Source organism: Nyctibius grandis, unplaced genomic scaffold (genome assembly GCF_013368605.1).
Source record: "Nyctibius grandis isolate bNycGra1 unplaced genomic scaffold, bNycGra1.pri S41, whole genome shotgun sequence".
Lineage (NCBI taxonomy): Eukaryota > Metazoa > Chordata > Aves > Nyctibiiformes > Nyctibiidae > Nyctibius > Nyctibius grandis.
The window spans coordinates 502,331-524,495 of record NW_027167475.1 but is presented as its reverse complement, the minus strand read 5'-3'; the positions used below and the strand labels follow the sequence as shown (position 1 = coordinate 524,495).

The 22,165-nt window shown below is 46.9% G+C and overlaps 1 protein-coding gene across 1 annotated transcript in view; it reads right to left on the bottom strand.

Annotated features, from left to right (window-relative positions):
* Positions 1–2,003: 2,003 nt before the first annotated feature.
* LOC137677216 (ubiquitin carboxyl-terminal hydrolase 42-like) overlaps positions 2,004–22,165 on the bottom strand; it is a 52,690-nt gene continuing 32,528 nt past the window's right edge. Inside the window, exon 10 of the mRNA XM_068424486.1 lies at positions 2,004–2,181. Within this exon, the coding sequence (XP_068280587.1) occupies positions 2,004–2,181 (178 nt within the window). The remainder of the gene's footprint in view (positions 2,182–22,165) is intronic.

Below are 22,165 nucleotides of genomic sequence, written 5' to 3'. Positions count from 1 at the left end.
CAGCGTAGGGGAAAGGGACCTGGGGGTCCTAGTGGACAGCAGGATGACCATGAGCCAGCAATGTGCCCTTGTGGCCAAGAAGGCCGAGAGCGTTCTGGGGTGTATTAGAAGGGGTGTGGTTAGTAGGTCAAGAGAGGTTCTCCTCCCCCTCTACTCTGCCCTGGTGAGGCCGCATCTGGAATATTGTGTCCAGTTCTGGGCCCCTCAGTTCAAGAAGGACAGGGAACTGCAAGAGAGTCCAGCGCAGAGCCACAAAGATGATTAAGGGAGTGGAACATCTCCCTTATGAGGAGAGGCTGAGGGAGCTGGGTCTCTTTAGCTTGGAGAAGAGGAGACTGAGGGGTGACCTCATTAATGTTTATAAATATGTAAAGGGCACGTGTCATGAGGATGGAGCCAGGCTCTTCTCAGTGACATCCCTTGACAGAACAAGGGGCAATGGGTGCAAGCAGGAACACAGGAGGTTCCACATAAATATGAGGAAAAACTTCTTTACAGTGAGGGTGACCGAACACTGGAACGGGCTGCCCAGAGAGGTTGTGGAGTCTCCTTCTCTGGAAACATTCAAAACCTGCCTGGACACATTCCTGTGTGATATGATCTAGGTAATCCTGCTGAGGCAGGGGGATTGGACTAGATGATCGTTCGACGTCCCTTCCAGTCCCTGACTTTCTGTGATTCTGTGATTCTGTATGTGTGAAGGGACGGAAACAACTTCAGGGTTTCAGGACACTGTTCGTTGTGATGAAGGCAGTGAATGAGATGATCCTTGTCGGAGCTTTCTGAGTGGGTCAGAATGGTGCAAGACTGCACGTAAGGACAGAAGAGGCTGTTGCAGTAGCTGAGCTGATCAGATCATAGAATCATGGAATGTTTTGGGTAGGAAGGGACCTTAAAGATTAAGTTCCAACCCTCCTGCGTGGCGGGACAGGGACATCTCTCACTAGATCAGGCTGCTCAAAGCCCCATCCAGCCCGGCCTTAAACACTGCCAGGGAGGGGGCATCCACAACTTCTCTGGGCAATCTGTGCCACTGTGTAAGCACCCTCACAGTAGAGAATTTCTTCCTGATATCTGATCTAAATCTACCCTCTTTCAGGTTAAAAAAGTTACCCCTCGTCCTGTCACTACTTGCCCTTGTAAAAAGTCCCTCTCCCGCTTTCCTGTAGGCCCCCTTCAGGTACTGGAAGGCTGCTCTAAGGTCTCCCCGGAGCCTTTTCTTCTCCAGGCTGAAGAGCCACAGGTTGTGGAGTCTCCATTCTTGGAGATAGATATTCAAAAGCTGTCTGGACATGGTCCTGAACAGCCTGCTCTAGGTGACCCTGCTTGAGCAGGGGGCTTGGACCAGGTGATCTCCAGCGGTCCCTTCCAACCTCAGCCATTCTGTGATTCTGGAAGGCCTTTCTCTTCTTTGTGAATATAAGAGAGGCTTCAAATGGGCTCTGGTACGTTCCACCGCTTGCTCTTGCGCGACCTCACTTGTGTTTTACACATTCTTTTTCAATTTTTTTCTTTCTTAGAACCAGCGACTTACTTCCAAGTAAACAGTTAATTAGGCTATAAAATGGTGGCCATGTGCAACATAAACAATGAAGAAGTCATTTCTTTGTTTTGGGTTGGTTTCTTTTGACTAGTCGGAATACTGGAAATCAGGTAAGGCCCTGCAGAAAACACTCTAAGAGAAGCCACTGGGACTCTGAACTGAGACTGCATGTGTGAGGTCCTCTTTCTTCCTTTTATCTCCTTTTCTTACCTGTCCTCTACAAACGATAAAAACTGGTGACAGAAAACCCCAAAAAGTAATAAGAACACATTAAATCCTGTTATGTGAGAAGACTTTTGGGTGGGTTTCCTCTTTTTTTTTTTTTTTTAAAATAAATGGCATAGTCTACTTTTGGTATCTATTTTATCTCCTGCTTCCACCTGTTGTGTTTATCTCCTCCTGCCTGTGCTCTGCTGAGTAATCCCTTTCTTTGTTCATTACACAGTGTATCCCCATTGCTTTATCCTATCCTGGACTTGTCTTGAATATGATTTCTCTGCTTGGTTGCCTCCTTTTTCTGCTCTTTCAGGTATGGCAGCTGGTAGTCTTGTTCTTCCTCTTCTGGAATGTCTCCTCGTGAAAAAATTCTCTGGTCAATCCTCCTTTCTTCTTCAGCATCACAGTGTTGCTGAAGCCACCTACCAAAACAGTTGGACAATGAAGGCATTTATAAGATGCTCTTCACCAACCCAGTATAGCTGTTGTTGACATTTGTCAACAAAACAAGTAACCCATTTCATGTTATGGGTTACTCATAAAACATATTCATTAAATCATTGCAATTAAACTTAGCCAGAATGCTGATCAAATTGTGGGGCTTTTTGCTCTCTGGAGCCCCTGGATGCAGTGCAAAAGTTCGTCCCGCTGTCCCTTTGAAATGAAGACAAGTACCAAAAAGCAAACTCAAGAAAACTACTGCAAATAAGTTGTCCCAATTGGAACTTGATGTGTGCTTGTGGTGAATGCCGGCAGAGTGGTCAGGATGGCTGGTTGCAGCAGCGTTCTACAACAGTGGCTTTGCCATCGGCAACACTTTTTTTCAAAATGTTGACTTGTGCTTAGTGCGGGACCCTGACTTACACTTCCTGTGTTTCACACATCCGTTGTTTTCATGCTGGCAGAGGATACTGGAACATGTTGTCAAATGGAGTGCTTGTGACTTGAAATATAGCCAACTCCAATCCCCGGGCTTTAGAGCACAATCCTTCTCCACAGAAGTACAATTCATATAAATTGTATTTATTTATAAACATTTCCCTTTAATAATTTTGTGTTGCTCCCAGAGTCCAGTCTTCAAAACTGGCTGTGAACTCCTATGCTGTAAGAAAAATAGGTTATTAGTGCGCTGAGCTGAGCAGGAGTGTGAATTGCCATCCAGAGGGACCTTGACAGTGAAGAGAAGTGGGCCCGTGAGAACCTCATGAAGTTCAACAAGGCCAAGTGCAAGATCCTGCACGTGGGTCGGGGCGATCCCAAGCACAAATACTGGCTGGGCGGAGAATAGACTGAGAGCAGCCCTGAGGAGAAGGACTTGTGGGGTGATGGTTGATGAGAAGCTCAACATGATCCGGCAATGTGCGCTTGCAGCCCAGAAAGCCAACCGTATCCTGGGCTGCATCAAAAGCAGCATGGCCAGCTGGTCGAGGGAGGAGATTCTTCCCCACTACTCCACTGTCATGGGACCCCACCTGGAGTACTGCGTCCAACTCTGGGCCCCCACATAAGAAGGACATGGAGCTGTTGGAGCAAGTCCACAGGAGACCATGCAGATTATCCGAGGGCTGGAGCACCTCTCCTGCGAAGACAGGCTGAGAGAGTTGGGGCTGTTCAGCCTGGAGAAGACTCCGGGGAGAACTTCTAGCAGCCTTCCAATCCCTGAAGGGGCCTACAGGAAGGCTGGAGAGGGAATTTTTACAAGGGCATGGAGTGATAGGACGAGGGGTAATAGTTTTAAACTGGAAGAGGGTAGATTTAGATTAGATATTAGGAAGAAATTCTTTACTGTGTGGGTGGTGAGACACTGGCACAGGTTGCCCAGAGAAGTTGCGGACGCCCCCTCCCTGAAGTGTTCAAGGCCAGGTTGGATGGGACTCTGAGCAACTTGGTCTAGTGGAAGGTGTCCCTGCCCATGGCGGGGGGGGGGGGGGGGGTTTCGAACTAAATGATCTTTAAGGTCCCTTCCAACCCAAACCATTCTATGATTCTATGATTCTATGAATAACTGCCCCAAGAAGGACTGAGGAAAACGAAATGATGTGAGTGGGGCAAGGCCCAAACCAGCCAGTTCAAGCGTTGCAGGAATAACAACCAGCTGCCTCATTGTGGCATGAGCAATACTCACTGCCCTCTGAGCGAGTCAAGGTGTTGAACTAGATGCTAAAAAGCCACCCACAGACATTTTTCAGAGCTCCAGGGTGAGAGAGCAGCTGGCTAGGGGCCTGGCAGCCAGCCGAGGTCAGTCCAGTGCAGTTGCTGAGGATGTTTCTTTGGTAGTGCTAGTTCGGAGTTAGCCTGTGGCTGCATCTTGGGGGGGGCAGATAAAATTCATTGGACATGTGTCCTGGTTTGGCTCAAACCAGGCCAAATAGTCTTAGAGAACCCAAGGTCACTGCTTACGAGTAAAGAGCCGAAGGGGGTTGTACCTGCAGGGAGTAGTGGACGGGGCAGGTGACCCAGGATTGACCAGCAAGGTATTCCATCCCATACATGTCATTCTCACTTTCCTGTTTATCACTAACCCACTGCCTCCTGGAGGTGGGGCCCAGGAGGGAGGGGCCCTCCTGTCTCCCACTGATTGGTACCAGCTTTGCCAAATCTCCAGTTAAAAGCCTGCAGGTGTGATGGCAGTGGAGCTTTTGCATTTTGCCCTCTGCCCGTGCTGGGGGGAGCTACTGCCTTTTCCCCTCTGCCTGTACTGGGGGGAGCAATTCTGCCTGAGGAGGATTTCCAAGCTCTTGATCTTGGTTTTGTACATATTTGTATATATTTGGTTATTTCTATTATTATTGTTATTATATTCTTTTTCATTATTATAGTTTATTAAAACTGTTTTAACTTTCCAACCCATAAGTCTCTCTCCCTTTTCCCTTTCCCTTTCCCTTAGGTGGGGGGGGAGAGGGTTAACAGAGAGCATCTGCCACCTGGTTAATAGCTGGCCCAGCTTTAAACCGTGACAGATTTAATTGGCGCCCAACGTGGGGCTCGAGAGAAGCTCCAACAGGTTACTCTGATAAGTTGAATCCTGGCTCTGGTGGGAGGAGACACAGAGAGCTCAGCTGAGAGAATATCACATTTCTTCCTTTGAGATTTACGAGGGGTTGGAAAGTTAAAACAGATAGTGAAGATGGTGATGTCATTTTTGAATGCTGTGTTATCTCATCTTTTTATGGAGTTTCTTTCACAGTTGAGTATTGCAATGATGCCTTACCTGCCATGGGCACTGTGTTATTGCTTGCTTCTTATGAATGTTTACATGCAGTTTAGCAGTGGGCGCTGGTCGAAATGTATTGTTTTGGTATGGGGTTTGATACTGATTTATGCTGTGATAAACTGGGCAGTTAATATTCCGATCTCTTATCTCTATGACACAATGATGGGCAGCTTTGATCGCGAATCAGTAGCAGCAACTTCATCTGCACGCTCCAAGCGTCCTTTAGCTGATTCTGTTAATGATTACACTTCCAGTTTTACTTTGGGAAATAGCACCTTCTCCTTTTCTGCCAAGCTGATTCCACTAGATTTTGCGAAATTAGGATGGTGCTGTCTAGGTGGCATGTTTTTATTTTTGGTTGTCCTGAATGTGTTTCTGATGTGGGATAAGATTAAATATCGATGCAGGGACAGTTGTAGGTGTTATGCAGCCACCTCAGATCCTACAGTGTGTACTGCCGCTACAGCCACTAAACCCACTGAAACCTCAGCAGCCTGTACCACAGCTGCTACACCCCCCAAGATGGCCACTGCAGCTACTCAGACTCTCAGCACTCCCACGACAGCCACTGCATCTACTCAGACTCCAGCATCTATCGAATCTGTACCAATTGCTCCTGTAACCAGGAAGAAATACCAAAAGAAATCAGCTCGTGAAGTGAAGGATGATGACTCGGAGCCTTCTAAGGCAGAGCCATCATATGACCCAGGTGAGGGCCCTTCTCAGGCAGAGTTAGGGCCTGACACAGATGGGGGTTTCCTCGATCGTCCTTTTAAAGCAGACCCATCACAGAAGAAAGGCCCTTCTAAAGCAGAACTATCACAAGAGGACTCGGACGTAGAGATAACCTACCACTCCTTATCCCTGAAGGACCTGAGAAATATAAGGAAAGACTTCAGCCGTTATGACAGTGAACCTATTATTACCTGGTTGCTCCGATGCTGGGATAATGGGGCAGACAGCATGCAATTGGATGGCAGAGAAGCCAGACAGTTGGGATCCCTGTCCAGAGATGGTGGTATTGATAAAGCGCTCGCAAGAAAGTCAAACACTGTCAGTCTCTGGAGGCGACTCTTGTCAGCTGTAAAGAGCAGGTATCCCTATAAAGATGATGTTATGAGCCACCTAAGCAAATGGACCACTATAGAAAAAGGTATTAACTACCTTAGAGAACTGGCTGTGCAAGAGATCATTTATAGACACCCACGGGACATTGTAGATCCTGTAGATCCTGATGAAGTGGAATGCAACCGATCCATGTTCCGGAAGGTTGTGAAGAATGCTCCACCGACATATACCCATACATTGTCAATATTAGTATGGGGAGAAGATGCTATGGCACGATCTAGTGTGGGCGAAATGGCTAACTGTATGCGACAGTATGAAGATAGTATTTCTTCCCCACTGCAGGCACGCATCTCGGCTGTGGAAAAACTGACTAAGGAGAACAAGGACTCATTTAAACAACTGTCAGACAAACTGTCCATGATCGAGAATAAACTTGACTCTCTACCTACACAGGCGCGCGTTGCAGCTGTTAAGAGAAAACGTTCTCCTACAGGACCAGCTCAAAGGAAAAGGAACACATCACGAGGTATCCTGTGGTTTGCCCTGCGTGGTTATGGGGAGGACATGAGCAGATGGCATGGACAACCTACCAGTACCCTACAGGCACGAGTACGTGAGTTGCAAGCTAAAAGAAATACCAGAGAGAATTTTTCTAGGAGGATGGCTGCTCCAGTTACCAGTGAGCAGGACCCCAGTCAGGGGAGATGGGCCTCAAATCACTTTTTCCCAAGTGTGAATAGGAGAAATGAAGGTCCAGTCCCTGTGAGCAGCATGAATCCATTTCTTAATTAGGGGGGCCCTGCCTCCAGCCAGGTGGAGGAGAGGGACAACCGGATTTATTGGACTGTGTGGATTCGATGGCCTGGCACATTAAAACCACAAAGGTATCGAGCCCTGGTAGACACTGGTGCACAGTGCACCCTAATGCCATCGGATCATAAAGGGGCAGAATCTATCAGCATTTCAGGAGTAACAGGAGGATCTCAAGTGTTATCTGTATTGGAGGCCGAAGTGAGCCTAACTAAAAATGAATGGAAAAAGCACCCCATTGTGACTGGTCCAGATGCTCCGTGCATCCTTGGCATAGACTACCTCAAGAGAGGGTATTTTAAGGACCCAAAAGGGTACAGATGGGCCTTTGGTATAGCAGCTGTAGAGACTGAGGACATTAAACAGCTGTCTACCTTGCCTGGCCTCTCAGAAGATCCTTCTGTTGTGGGGTTGCTGAAGGTTGAAGAACAACAGGTGCCAATTGCTACTACCACGGTGCACCGACGACAATATCGCACCAATCGAGACTCCCTGATCCCCATTCATAAACTGATTAGACAATTAGAAAATCAAGGAGTGATTACCAAGACTCGCTCACCCTTTAATAGTCCTATATGGCCAGTGCGAAAGTCTGATGGAGAATGGAGATTAACTGTGGACTATCGTGGCCTAAATGAAGTTACGCCACCGCTGAGTGCTGCTGTGCCAGACATGCTAGAACTTCAATACGAACTGGAGTCAAAGGCAGCCAAGTGGTACGCCACCATAGACATTGCTAATGCCTTTTTCTCTATTCCTTTGGCACCAAAGTGCAGGCCACAGTTTGCTTTTACCTGGAGAGGTATCCAGTACACCTGGAATCGACTGCCCCAGGGGTGGAAACACAGTCCTACTATTTGCCATGGACTGATCCAGACTGCACTAGAAAAGGGTGGAGCTCCAGAACATTTGCAATACATTGATGACATCATTGTGTGGGGTGATACAGCAGCAGAAGTTTTTGACAAAGGGGAGAAAATAATCCAAATTCTTCTGAAAGCTGGTTTTGCCATAAAAAGGGGCAAGGTCAAGGGACCTGCCCGGGAGATCCAGTTTTTAGGGATTAAATGGCAAGATGGGCGTCGCCAGATCCCGATAGAGGTGATCAACAAAATAACAGCAATGTCCGCACCAACTAACAAAAAGGAAACACAAGCCTTCTTAGGTGTTGTGGGTTTCTGGAGAATGCATATTCCAGATTACAGCCAGATTGTACGCCCTCTTTATCAAGTGACCAGAAAGAAGAATGATTTTCAGTGGGGCCCTGAACAACGACAGGCTTTTGAACAGATTAAACAAGAGATTGTGCATGCAGTAGCCCTTGGACCAGTCCGTACGGGACAAGATGTTAAAAATGTGCTCTACACCGCAGCTGGGGACAATGGTCCTACCTGGAGCCTCTGGCAGAAAGTGCCAGGGGAGACTCGAGGTCGACCCCTAGGATTTTGGAGTCGAGGATACAAGGGCTCCGAGGCCAATTACACTCCAACTGAAAAAGAGATACTGGCAGCATATGAAGGAGTTAGAGCTGCTTCAGAGGTAATTGGTACTGAAGCACAACTTCTCCTAGCACCTCGACTACCAGTACTAGGCTGGATGTTCAAGGGTAAGGTTCCCACTACCCATCATGCAACTGATGCGACGTGGAGTAAATGGATTGCATTAATTACGCAGAGGGCTCGAATAGGAAACCCTAATCGCCCAGGAATCTTAGAAGTAATCATGGACTGGCCAGAAGGCAAAGACTTCGGAATGCCACCAGAAAAGGAGGTGACACGTGCTGAAGAAGCCCCACCATATAATGAACTACCAGAGGATGAGAAGCAGTATGCGCTGTTCACCGATGGATCCTGCCGTCTTGTAGGAAAGCATCGGAAGTGGAAAGCTGCTGTATGGAGTCCTATACAACGAGTCACAGAAGCCACAGAAGGACAAGGTGAATCAAGTCAATTTGCAGAAGTAAAAGCCATCCAGCTGGCTTTAGACATTGCTAAACGAGAAAAGTGGCCAAGGCTGTATCTTTATACTGACTCATGGATGGTGGCAAATGCCTTGTGGGGGTGGTTAAAGCAGTGGAAGCAAAGCAACTGGCAGCGCAAAGGGAAACCTATTTGGGCTGCTAAATTGTGGCAAGATATTGCTGCTCGGCTAGAGAAACTAGTCGTGAAGGCACGTCATGTAGATGCTCACGTACCTAAAAGTCGGGCAACTGAGGAACATCGAAACAACCAACAAGCGGATCAAGCTGCTAAAGTGTTCCAAATAGATTTGGACTGGGAACACAAAGGTGAACTATTTTTAGCTCGGTGGGCTCATGACACTTCAGGTCATCAAGGGAGAGATGCAACATACAGATGGGCTCGTGACCGAGGGGTGGACTTAACCATGGACTCTATTGCACAGGTTATCCATGATTGTGAAACATGCGCCGCAATTAAGCAAGCCAAACGGTTAAAACCTTTGTGGTATGGGGGACGGTGGTTGAAATATAAATATGGGGAGGCCTGGCAAATTGACTATATCACACTCCCTCAAACCCGCCAGGGTAAACGCTATGTGCTTACCATGGTGGAGGCGACCACCGGATGGTTGGAAACATACTCTGTGCCCCATGCCACTGCCCGGAACACTATTCTGGGCCTCGAAAAGCAAATCTTGTGGCGACATGGCACGCCAGAGAGAATTGAGTCGGACAATGGGACTCATTTCAAAAACAGTCTCACAGACAACTGGGCCAAAGAGCATGGCATTGAATGGGTATATCACATCCCCTATCATGCACCAGCCTCTGGGAAAATTGAACGGTATAATGGGCTGTTAAAAACTACCCTGAAAGCAATGGGGGGTGGAACCTTTAAAAACTGGGATAAACATCTGGCACAAGCTACCTGGTTAGTTAACACCAGGGGATCTATCAATCGAGCTGGCCCTGCTCAGTCAGACCTTCTACATACAGTAGAAGGAGATAAAGTCCCGGTGGTGCATGAAAGGAATCTATTGGGAAAAACTGTCTGGATTCTTCCTGTAACGGGCAAAGGTAAACCCATTCGTGGGATTGCTTTTGCTCAGGGACCTGGATGTACTTGGTGGGTGATGTTGCAAGATGGTGAAGTCCGATGTGTCCCTGAAGGTGATCTGATTCTGGGTGAGACTACTTAATTTTGAACTGTATGTTGTTGCTGCATAAGTGTCTTTTAGGTTAAGACAGTGGTGATGCGACCGGAGCTAGCTTCATCAAGTGGCGTCCAGTAACCTCCTCGAGTCTGACATCTTTAACCTGCAACCCGTGGGCACGAACCATGACAAAAGAGAGACTGCTAGCCAGAAAGACTGCTGAGAGACTGCTAACCAGATGCAAACCCACAATCCTGAACCAAATGAACTTGATGGACTTTTTGCATAAAGATGAATCATAGACTAGTGATATGTATATATATATTTGAAAATGAAAAGGTAGTGGTGATCTGAGTATGACATGAATGGTATGGAATAAGGGGTGGAATGTCCTGGTTTGGCTCAAACCAGGCCAAATAGTCTTAGAGAACCCAAGGTCACTGCTTACGAGTAAAGAGCCGAAGGGGGTTGTACCTGCAGGGAGTAGTGGACGGGGCAGGTGACCCAGGATTGACCAGCAAGGTATTCCATCCCATACATGTCATTCTCACTTTCCTGTTTATCACTAACCCACTGCCTCCTGGAGGTGGGGCCCAGGAGGGAGGGGCCCTCCTGTCTCCCACTGATTGGTACCAGCTTTGCCAAATCTCCAGTTAAAAGCCTGCAGGTGTGATGGCAGTGGAGCTTTTGCATTTTGCCCTCTGCCCGTGCTGGGGGGAGCTACTGCCTTTTCCCCTCTGCCTGTACTGGGGGGAGCAATTCTGCCTGAGGAGGATTTCCAAGCTCTTGATCTTGGTTTTGTACATATTTGTATATATTTGGTTATTTCTATTATTATTGTTATTATATTCTTTTTCATTATTATAGTTTATTAAAACTGTTTTAACTTTCCAACCCATAAGTCTCTCTCCCTTTTCCCTTTCCCTTTCCCTTAGGTGGGGGGGAGAGGGTTAACAGAGAGCATCTGCCACCTGGTTAATAGCTGGCCCAGCTTTAAACCGTGACAACATGCACCTGCAAGAGCCCAGTTGCTTTGCTGCACGAGTGTCACAGACACAGTTCCTGTACTTGGGAAGAGTGGAAAAGAAACCCTCAGCACCGTGAGAGCCAAAGCTGTGAACAGGCACGCTTGCAGCCCTGGGCAGGTTTTTATTCATGCGGCTGGTGCGGCTCAGGGAAGAGGCGGGAGCTCTGCTGGCAGACGAACAGCCCTTCGCCAGCAGAGTGTGGAGAAGCCCAGCGGCTGCCAGCTGCGGGAGGTTCCCAGGCTGTGGCAGCTGCGTGGTCACATGGCTTGAGGGGACACGTTGCCATGCGGCCCCATGTCACAAAGGGGCAGTGATGGGGGACCAGCCCGGCGATTGTGACATCACCTGGCTGGGGCTTGGGATCCTGACACGCAGGGCAGTGAAAGTCAGTTGGGCTGAGGTGGCCTTCGGGATAACTCGGCTCCTTCCTTTGCTACTTGCGTGGCTACTTTTTTTCCCAACCATTTATCATTTATCGCCCACTTCTCCTCAACTTCCATCCTCTTTCAAAGGTAATTATGCTTTGACTTTCAGGACAGATCATAGACTAGGTAGATACAGGATGAAAGTATAGGCTGGTCTATACCTTCCGAGCTCTAGACTGAGTTATTACACCTTCATAGGCTGGCCAGGACTTCTGTGGGACCACAGTTTCTGCCTCAGAGGACTAAGGTAACTCTGAGGATGTGGGTCAGGGCACGAGGTGGACAGTGGATTTCTTTCTGGGATCTTGGCATTGCTCTCTTTTCCCTCCAACACTACAGCTTTCTTCACAGCCACAACGCTGCTCCCTCTCAAAGCACCCCACCTAGATCCATCCCATTAGTCCGCCTCTGCAGCCCTTCAGGAGAGCCTTAGCAGTCCCTCAAACAGCTTCTGGCGTTTCTCCCCTGTTCTGGTCCTTTCAGGAGGAAAGGGCAAGACCTTTTCACAGCTCTCTTTGCAGGACATGGTGGTAGGCATGGAGGACTCTCTAGAGGACAGCAGCTCCTCTGCATCAGCCCACACAAGCCAGCTGTGCTGTCACCAATTTGACCGTGAGCTGCACACCGTGCGAGAAGACAGCGACAAAGAGGAGCACGGATTCAGCCCTTCTTCCCACTGCCAGAGGAACGGTGCCAGGGAGAGGGCCCGGATCAGATCCCTGCAGTGGGGCAAAGATCTCCGCAGCTGTTTTGTGGACACCACAGACTATGACCACCCAACAGAGAGGAGGAGGAAGAGAACTAGTCCTCCAAGTCATGACCGCACTCCCAGGGTTGACGCAGCTCCAGGGCCCTCCAACGGCAGCTCCCAGTCGGCACCCGCACCCAGGGCTGCTCAGGAACTAACCCTACCAATGCAGAGAGAGCAGAGCAGATCCCTGCGGTGGGGCTATGATCTCTGCAGCCGGTGTGTGGATGGCAGACAGTGACCCCTCAGCAGGGAGGAGGAGGGTGTCAGATCCCCAGCGATGCACATCGGACAAACACTCGGGGCGCTGTGGTGGTGACGGGGGCAGATTGCGACCCTGGATGAGGGAGGAGCTCTGCATCTGATACTCATTTGGAACCAATCGGCAGAAAAGCCAAAGCCAGAATTAAAAATACTTGTTGGCCTTGCATGTGTAATTTATGGGGTGTTTCTCCTCTGTAGGTTTTGGGGCAATTGGTGGAAAAACCCAGTGTGGGAGGTTTATGCCTTGGGATTTTGAAAGCTGTGTGCTTGCGTGTGCCCATCGTGCAATCTCTTCTTTTTCAATATGGAGTTCAAGTCACTCGAACGGAAGTGGGATCGATAAGCCTCCTTTGGAGTGCCCAAAGCCCTATCTTTGGGACCAAAGCTTCATTTCTTGGGGCCACAGAGGAAGCAAGAGGCTTCCCTCCTTTGCAGGTTCCAAAGGGTCATTTGTAGCATCTCGCCTATCAGTTTTAGAGCCTAAAGCCTCATTTCAGGGCCCAAATCCTCATTTTTAGGGTCCAAATCTCTCTCTTATTACCCATAGCCTTTTCTAGGGCCCACAGTTTCCTTTATAGGATGAAAATGTTCACTTTTAGTGCAGAAAGTCTCTTTTCAGGGTACAAAGCTACATTTAGAGCGTCCAAATCCTCATTTTTCCTTTCCAAAGACTTTGTTTTGTCTTCCATAGTCTCAGTTTAGCCTCCAAAGCCTCATTTTTAGACTCCAAAACAAAAGCTGCATTTTTAGTTTCCAAAGCCTTATTTCCAGGCTCCAAAGTGGCATTTTTGGGATCCAGCTAGTCATTTTGAGGCTCCAAGCCATATCTTGAGAGTCCAAACTCTCGTTTTTATGGTCCAAACCCCTCTTCTAAACCCCCAAGCCTCTATTTTAGGTCCAAATCCCCATTTTTACATCCCAGAATCTGATTCTAGGGTAAAAGCCTCCTTTTTTGTTCCCAAAGCCTCACTTTTAGGGCCTAAAGCTGCATTTATCAGTTCCAGGCACCCCTTGTAAGGTCCAAGGACTCATTTCAAGAACGCAGAGCCTCATTTCTAAGGCCCCAAGTTTGATTTGGAAGGTCCAAGTCCTCATTTTTAGAGCCTTATTTATAGGGTCCAAACCTGCCTTGTATTAACAATAGCCTTTTTTCAGAACACACACTTTCATTTTTAGGGTCTAAACCCTCACTTTCATGGCAGAAAACCTCATTTTGGGATCCAAAGCCTCATTTTATGGTCCAAAGGCTCCGTTTCAGTTTGCAAAGTCTCATTTTTATAGTCCAAAGCCACATTTTGTTTTCCAAAGCCTCATTTTCAGTGTCCAAAGGCTCACTTTTAGGATCCAGCCAGTGGTTTTTAGGGTCCAAGCCGCATGCTGAGTTTACAAATACTCATTTTTATGCTCCAAAGCCCTCTTTTAGGGCTCAAAGCTTCATTTTTAGGGTCCAAAGTTTGGATTCTAACATTGAAAGCCTCCTTTTTAGGGTCCAAACCCTCCTTTTTATGGTCAGCGGGGACCAAGCCCAGCTTCCTGCTTGCTGATACCACAGACATCCATGTCCCTCCATGCCCTGATATGAAGTTCATCCCAGAACTGGTGAATTCCTGGGTTTGCTGCCATTACAAGCCAGCCAATTGTGCTACTGCTCTGTATTCATTGCTATGCTCTTCTTCAGCAATGAATGGTTGACCCCTGAAGCTGTGCATCGGGAGTCTCTCATTGCACCCCCAACCTGTATGCTGGTGGGGCTGCCTCAAGTCCTTGCAGGAGGATAAAGGCCATGGGCTTGGGGGGCAGGGGGGTGTCGTAGCAGAGTCCCACGACGCAATCCATGAGAGGGCATGGAGTAAATGCACGCAGACCAATATGGTCGTTAAGCAAATCTCATTTATTCGCGTTTCTGAGGGTACATTTATACTATTTCACTACCGTGTGCGTGTCGTCTTAATCCTAATTGGTTAACATACCTTACATGTACTAATATGATTGGTGAGCATGCTTTGTCCACGCGCCTCTATATTAGTTCTGATTGGTTTATGCTAACAGGCCATACTATGCTGTCATGACATTCTTCTTGTATCAATCTTGTTTCGACTTCTACATATTTCGCTTGTCTCAGTAGCCAAGGTCCTTGCTCGTCGTTATGATTGGTCAGTTCATCACCACCTACTACCACCCCCTTGGACATGGCTCGTTCAGTACGTGACCATTGTCTCGTAGAAACCCCACAAATCCCCCTTTTTGTTTTTGAACGAGCCAGGTCTGATGGAACATTTTCAGCAATGCTTGCTTGATACAACTCATTGCACATCCCATTATTAGCAAGACGACTATTACAACAACCAACACAGTCATTCCCTGTACCACCAATTCCCTTACCCATCCTGTAATGCCTATAGATTGTAACCAGTCCAGTAAGGGTGATGTTGATACAGTAAGTTTTTTCATGTTGTCCTTCAGTTGCCGAAGATGTTGGTGAATAGAAACAGAATGATCTGAAAGATTCATGCAACACATTCCTTCCACATCCTCACATCCATGCCCTTGAGCTAAAAGCAAAAAATCAATTGCAGCCCTATTTTGTGATACCGCATGTCTAATACTGTCAACATCAGTAGCTAAAGTTGAAAGTATCTCAGAGGTTATATTTAATTGTTTAGCTGTCCAGCACCCTAGTGTTTTTGTTAGTTGTAACGCTTTCGCAGTCCCTATTGGCGCAAACAAAGCAGCAATGAAGTTAGTAGGTCTGTCCCAGTATCGTACATTATCATTGCATCCTGGTCCCAGCGGTAATACCGCACACTTTTTTCAAGAGGCTATGTAGTTCCATACTGTTTTATTTACCAATTTTCCCACTGAAGGTCGAAACAGAGTAAGTTTCCCTAGGTAACATGGACCTCCAACTGGTCTACTAGGAATCCCCGGCCAGGCTCGATCACCACAAATTAAAAACAAGCCTCTTGGTAATTTCCGGCCTAACATGTTGTTTCCTTTCATATCAGAATATCGACACTCCAATGGACAGAAGTCATTTTTCCCTGTTCCTGTATATAACTCATTTTTTGGAGATACATCTGCACAGCATATAGTAGCGTATTGTCATCAATGCGAACATGAGCAATTGCCTTGTCACTTTTAAACATGACTGCTCCATAGGTAGGCCCTAAAGCACCTAATAAATCTAGCTCCTGTGGTTCTATCATAGTGTGATTAAGTGACATGATTATCTGTCCCTGCCACCAGGCAGTATAGTTGACACCTGGATTCATGGAGTTTGCACATTGACTAGCTGTTGTTGCACTCATTGTAGCAAGAGTAGGGTTTTGTATGTAGCCTTGAAAACTGATTGGATTAAAACCAGGAACACCGATCAGGCAAGTACGAAAAGGATCTCCAGGAGTTGCCATGGACAAGCAAAATGATTGTTGTCCAGTCGCATTTGCAATGGTAACCCAGATATTTTGTCTGATGTCTATCACCGCTTGCGCAATGGTCGAGATGTACAAGACCATCGCAACTGTTGTCGCTCCCAATCCTTGGGAGAAACTTCCCATGATCGTGGTATGTTAATTTTTTCTCCACACTGTATTTTAACCACACTTCCTGCCAATACAATTTGCTGCTCTAGCGAGCGTCTGTGTAACGTGCTAGCTATTTCAGCTATGTGAATTTGCTGATAATCGCCAATTCTCTGTGCCACATGAAGTGTCTCCACCATGGCTCAGATGGTCGAATAACCCGCCACTTACTTTTCCCACATACTTTACACTTTTTTAGAACCCATGGTCTACAACCCTGTTTATGTCCATCACAGCCCCGTGCCAATTTTACTTCCTCTTCAGCTGTTACACGTAAAGGTGGTAATGACGTGAAGATATCTTCAAGATTGCTCAACGATGATGTCGCAATCCCCAATCTCTTTAGGTATGGAGTCAATACTCTCAGTGCTCAGTGCTGTTCTCTCTGCCGGATCTCCGGATCTGGATTCCACCTCCACATATGGTTTAATGCACTTGATCGGAAACCACCGTACACCTGTGCCTGTAGAGACAGAAGCATAACCTCGACCCATTAGTAAGAGTTCGCCTGGTCCCAACCACTTGTTAGTACCTGGTTCCCTATACCACACTTTGCCCTTGTTTTGCACACAGCTTGCTCCCTGTCGAACTGCCTCCCAATGTATTACTATTGGGGGTCGCTCCTTATCTCCTGCTAAAGTTAGATGATTGAGTACATAAACAGCTTTTGCAAGTCTCTCAGAAGGTTCAGTCACCTCTCCCCCTTTTTGTTTTTGCAGAAGCTGTTTCAATGTACTATGAGCACGTTCCACAATCGCCTGACCTGTAGGCGAATGAGGAATCCCAGTGGCATGTGTAATACCCCATAGTTGACAAAATTTACGAAAAATCTGTGAACAGTATGCTGGCCCATTATCAGTCTTAATCTGTTGTGGAACCCCAAGACTCGCAAAGCAAGCAAGTAAATGTCGTTTGACATGACGACCAGTTTCCCCAGTTTGCGCTGTAGCCCATATCACATGTGAAAACGTATCAACAGATACATGAACATATTTGAGCCTTCCAAATTCTGCAATGTGAGTAACATCCATTTGCCAAAGTTGCAATGCACTCAAGCCTCAAGGATTTACTCCTATTCCAATTCCCATGCCAATTTTCTGACAATTAGAACAAGCACTGACCAATTCGCGTGCTTGTGCCATGGTAAGCTGAAATTGTTTCGCTAAAATCTTTGCTGATTGATGAAAGAATTGATGAGAGAGGCGAGCTTGTTCAAACAAATTTGGTGAGACTTGTGTATAGGACACAAGTGTGTCTGCTTTATTATTGCCAATGCTCAAGCCTTGATCAAATTGATGACTACGAATGTGAGTGACAAAATAAGATACCACTCTGAGGTTTATTGCTTGATGCAACTGTAGCAAAATGGTGTGAAGTCGCATATTTTTCACTGGACGTATAAAAGCTCTTTCAATTCGATTTACAATGCCTGCAGCATAAAGAGAATCTGTTACAATATTTACAGGTGAATTCTTCCATTTTACAAAAACCTGGTATATTGCAAAAAGTTCAAGTGTCTGCAATGAGTCCTCAGACTGTCCTGAGAATTTGCAATGTTTCCGTTGTCCATCCTCTTGCCAGGTAATAACTGCAGAGTGTGACCGTTTTCCTGCATCAGTAAAAACAGTTAGTCCAGATACAGGTATCTCTGATCTGATAGGTTGTTCTTCCCAATCCTGTTTGTAAATAAACTGTAGCTTTTTATCTTTCGGTAAATGTACCAACAATTGTCCAGTAAAGTCCTGTAAGGCCATTTGAAAAATAGTTGACGGATTTGTTAACCACTGTAGATATTCCTTCTTGATAGGTACATAGATAGAATCTGGATCCAGGCCATTAATTTCTGTAATTCTTTTACGCACTTTAACAATCAGTTGTGCTATTGCTTCCACTCTGGTACAGATTGTTGTCCTAGGATGAAAAGGTGGAAAAACCCATTCTATGATTTTAACAATTGGATTTAATTGAACTATTAAAGCTTTCAAGTGTTTGTTTTCCAGTGATGTGTTTGCTATAATTGCTGAGAGTGGCTCATTTTCAGTAATGCGAGCCACATCCTGTGTCGCCACCTTGTGTGCAATTTTGTCTATAGCTGTCTGTTGATCTGCTGTGAGAGTACGGCTCACAGTGACAGCAGGGTTTTGTCCAAGCAATGGCATCAATGGTGCAATATCATCATTTGTAATGCCACAAGTATTACGAACCCACTGCAATTCTCCTAACAATTTCTGAGCATCAGCCAATGTTGATATATCCACTTTTAGAGTGATTTTTTGAGGTCGTATTTTTTGCTTAGTTACCTCCCAGCCTAGGTATTTCCAAGGTTCCGATCTTTGTATTTTTTCAGGGGCAATTTTCAGTCCCCGTTGTTTTAGCATGTTTTCTAATATTGGTAACACAAATTCCACCTTCAAATCCTGACCAGCAATCAGAATATCATCCATATAATGATAAATCAAAAGTTTAGGAAACTTTTGGCGAAAAGGTTGTAAAGCCCATGCAACATATAATTGACACAATGTAGGAGAATTTTTCATACCTTGAGGTAAGACTACCCATTCATACCTTTTAGCAGGTTCCTGCTTGTTAATACTCGGAACAGTGAATGCAAATTTGGCACAATCATTTTCATGTAAAAATATTGTGAAAAAACAATCTTTTAAATCAATTACTAAAATTTGCCAACCTTCTGGAATCATGGTAGGAGTAGGTAGTCCAGGCTGTAATGCTCCCATTTCTTCCATAATATCATTTATGGCCCGCAAATCATGAAACAATCTCAACTACCTCAATTCCCTATTCCACCTTTAGATCAGGGATGGGGGGGTGGTCAGGGCGGTCTGCATCCATCTGGTAATGTGGGAGAGGGAAGGCGTCCGTTTGCGTGTATGGGGGAAGGGGGAGAAGGGAGGGGAGGAGTGCAATGGAAAGGGATCATTCAGGATGCGTTATTAGAAGGAGTTATATTTCCACAGGCATATCCTGTGCATGTAGGTGTGGGTCCTGAAGGAAAAAATGTTTGGCAACCATTAGATTGGAAAATTATCAAAGAGGCACGTCATTCTATACAGTCGAATGGCTTGAGCTCTCAATATACACAGGCTTTGCTTAAACATATTTTCACAACTAACCTTCTTACGGCAAATGATATTTGGCAATTAATGTCTATGTTGTTGTCTCCTTCTCAAATGTTGCATTTTCTTAATGCCTGGACTAGTGCTTGTCATAAAATAGCTAATACACCTAGGGGTCGAGATGAACCTCTTTTTAATATTACAGCACAAATGCTGTTAGGAGAAGGTCCTTTTGCTACTGTAAATTGGCAAGCGCAGTTTAATGTTGAGGCATTAGCAGCAGCTCAGGATGGAGCATTTCAAGCGTTAATGTCGGTTCCTAGTGAAGGTGTCCAACAAGTGTATACCAGAGTTTTTCAACAGATAGGAGAACCATATGGTAAATTTATAGATAGTCTGTATGCAGCTTTGCGAAGCACACCTGATTTAGATGAAAGTACTAGAGACAAATTAATGGATGTTCTTGCTTATGATAATGCAAATGAGAAAACTAGAAAGGCATTGGCACATTTACCGAGAGGTTGTAGTAGGTGGTGATGAACTGACCAATCATAACGACGAGCAAGGACCTTGGCTACTGAGACAAGCGAAATATGTAGAAGTCAAAACAAGATTGATACAAGAAGAATGTCATGACAGCATAGTATGGCCTGTTAGCATAAACCAATCAGAACTAATATAGAGGCGCGTGGACAAAGCATGCTCACCAATCATATTAGTACATGTAAGGTATGTTAACCAATTAGGATTAAGACGACACGCACACGGAGCGTGCACGGTAGTGAAATAGTATAAATGTACCCTCAGAAACGCGAATAAATGAGATTTGCTTAACGACCATATTGGTCTGCGTGCATTTACTCCGTGCCCTCTCATGGATTGCGTCGTGGGACTCTGCTACGACAAGTGGCGCCCGAACAGGGACCCTTCCCCCGGACCAGGGGCCTTCGGCCGGAGACTGCGGAGAAGCAGCGGACAACGGCACGAAAGGAAAGGGACGAGAGGAAGCCAGCTGTAGAGTGCTGCCCCGGCACTGGATTTTCGCACCGGCAGGAACGGATGCGGTAAGCCCAAGATTTATCGCTAGCGGAGGAAAAACCTGGGTAGGGCTGCCCAGGCAGCTGGGGAGGAGATGGGGGCTACCCTGACTAAGACAGAAGAGGCAGTGGTGAAACTCCTCCAACATATTCTCTCTACGAGAGGAATTAAATACGATGAAGCTGTATTGAAGCAGTTACTGTTCTGGGCAAAGGATAAAGGACTTTTTGAGACTTTTAATGATGTTTTTGAAGTGACCTTATGGGAGAAGATTGGTGCGTCTCTCTGGGATGCGGTAACTAGTGGTGATAAGGATGCAGTAAAATTGTCAACTACATGGAAATTAGTAAGTGAGGCGTTAAAAGAAATGAAAGCAGAGAGAGAAGTTACACACACAGCTTTTATGGCTCTAGGACCGCAGGCATCTGTTACTACGACTCCCTCGCCTGCTGCTACTCCCTCAGTGCCTGTTGCTACTTCGCCTGCTACTCCCTCGCTGTTTACGGGACAGATAGCTCCAAGGGCCCCAGTAGCAATGCCAGTTGCAGCTCCTTTACCGTCACGGGTTCAGACAGCTCTGACACAAGCTGAGGAGCGAAAAGCAGGTCCAGACTCTGCAAATGATGAAAAAGAGAGTCGGCCAAAATCCCTTCCTCTCATTGAACTTTCTACGGATGAGGTTAAACAGGAGAGCAAGAAGGAGAATGAATTTGCTCTGTATCCACCTTTACCGGATTCGCCATTTCCAGAGACACCAAAGCCAGTAGTTCTGCAGTCTCATGGATTGAAAGAGAAAGGATCGTTACCACCTCAAAAGGCTGCAAAAGATGGATGTGAACTTGATATGGCAGAGCTTGGTAGATGACTGGAAGAATTAAAACAGGAATTGCAGCGCCGTCCAGCCAACACACCAGAACACGTGACTATATCTCCCCCAAACCCTCCTCCGTATTCGGGACAAGTATTAGGGCCACCCCAACCACCTCAACCTCCTTTACAACTACCACCCCCTTGGACATGGCTCGTTCAGTACGTGACCATTGTCTCGTAGAAACCCCACAGGGGGGTAGTTTCACTTCCGCCAGGTGCTGGAGGGTGCTGGGCCAGTCCCGCAACAGCCGGCTGGCTGAGTTGGACAGCCATGAGGGGCAGGCTGGGGGCAGAGGTGCCAGGCGGCTGTCTGGGCTGGCACGGACCAGTCTCCCCATGCTCTGTGGCAGGTGGGCCAGTTATTCAGGCACAGGCAGCCTCTCCTGGCATTGTGTCTGGCTCTCAGGGGTACTGGGGTGCGCAGGATGGTTGGCCGGGAGCGAGGGGCAGCTGCTGGCGTTGTGCCAGGCTCCTGAAGCTGCAGAGAGGCACCTGTGGAGAGAGGAGGCTGCTGAGGCCCTGTCGCGGCTGCAGTGCTAGATGGGTGTGAGGGTGCGGGGCAGTGCTGGGCGCACCGTGGGGTATGAGCACCCGGCTGCACGTGGAAGCTGTGGGCACGGAGAGCTCCGTGCAGAAAATGGGGTGCCCCGCACGCCTCGGCTGGGGCTCTGCTTGCCAGCCCATGGCTTGTTTTCTCTCAGCCCTGGCCATCCTGACGTGCCTGCTCTGCACGTGCCGGGAAGGAGACCGGACCCCGACAGACCAAGAGAACCAAAGCTGGGCACGGTAGGGAGTTGTCACTATTGCAGCTCTCACCTTCTATGGCCACATCCTCCCTTCTTTTTACTTTCTGACCTTGCTCTGCCTACAGCTGTTGCTGGGTCTGCTCTTGTCCAGACAGGGTCACTTTTAACTAACACTGGCCACAGTAAGAAGGGGTTTCAGAAAAGAATGCCCATGAATTGAGAGGCCAGTTAAGACGTCTTACAGCAGAAATATCAGTCGAGTCTGGCCAGTAACTAACTTGGCACTCCAGAATACCCTGCCTCTAAATGCTTCATCGCTAATAGCAGCCATCTAATACAGAAGTTTGGCAAAAAAACCTCCCAACAACTCCCCATTTTCTCTTCCTCCACAGACAGATCACACAACACAATACCATCCCAAACAGC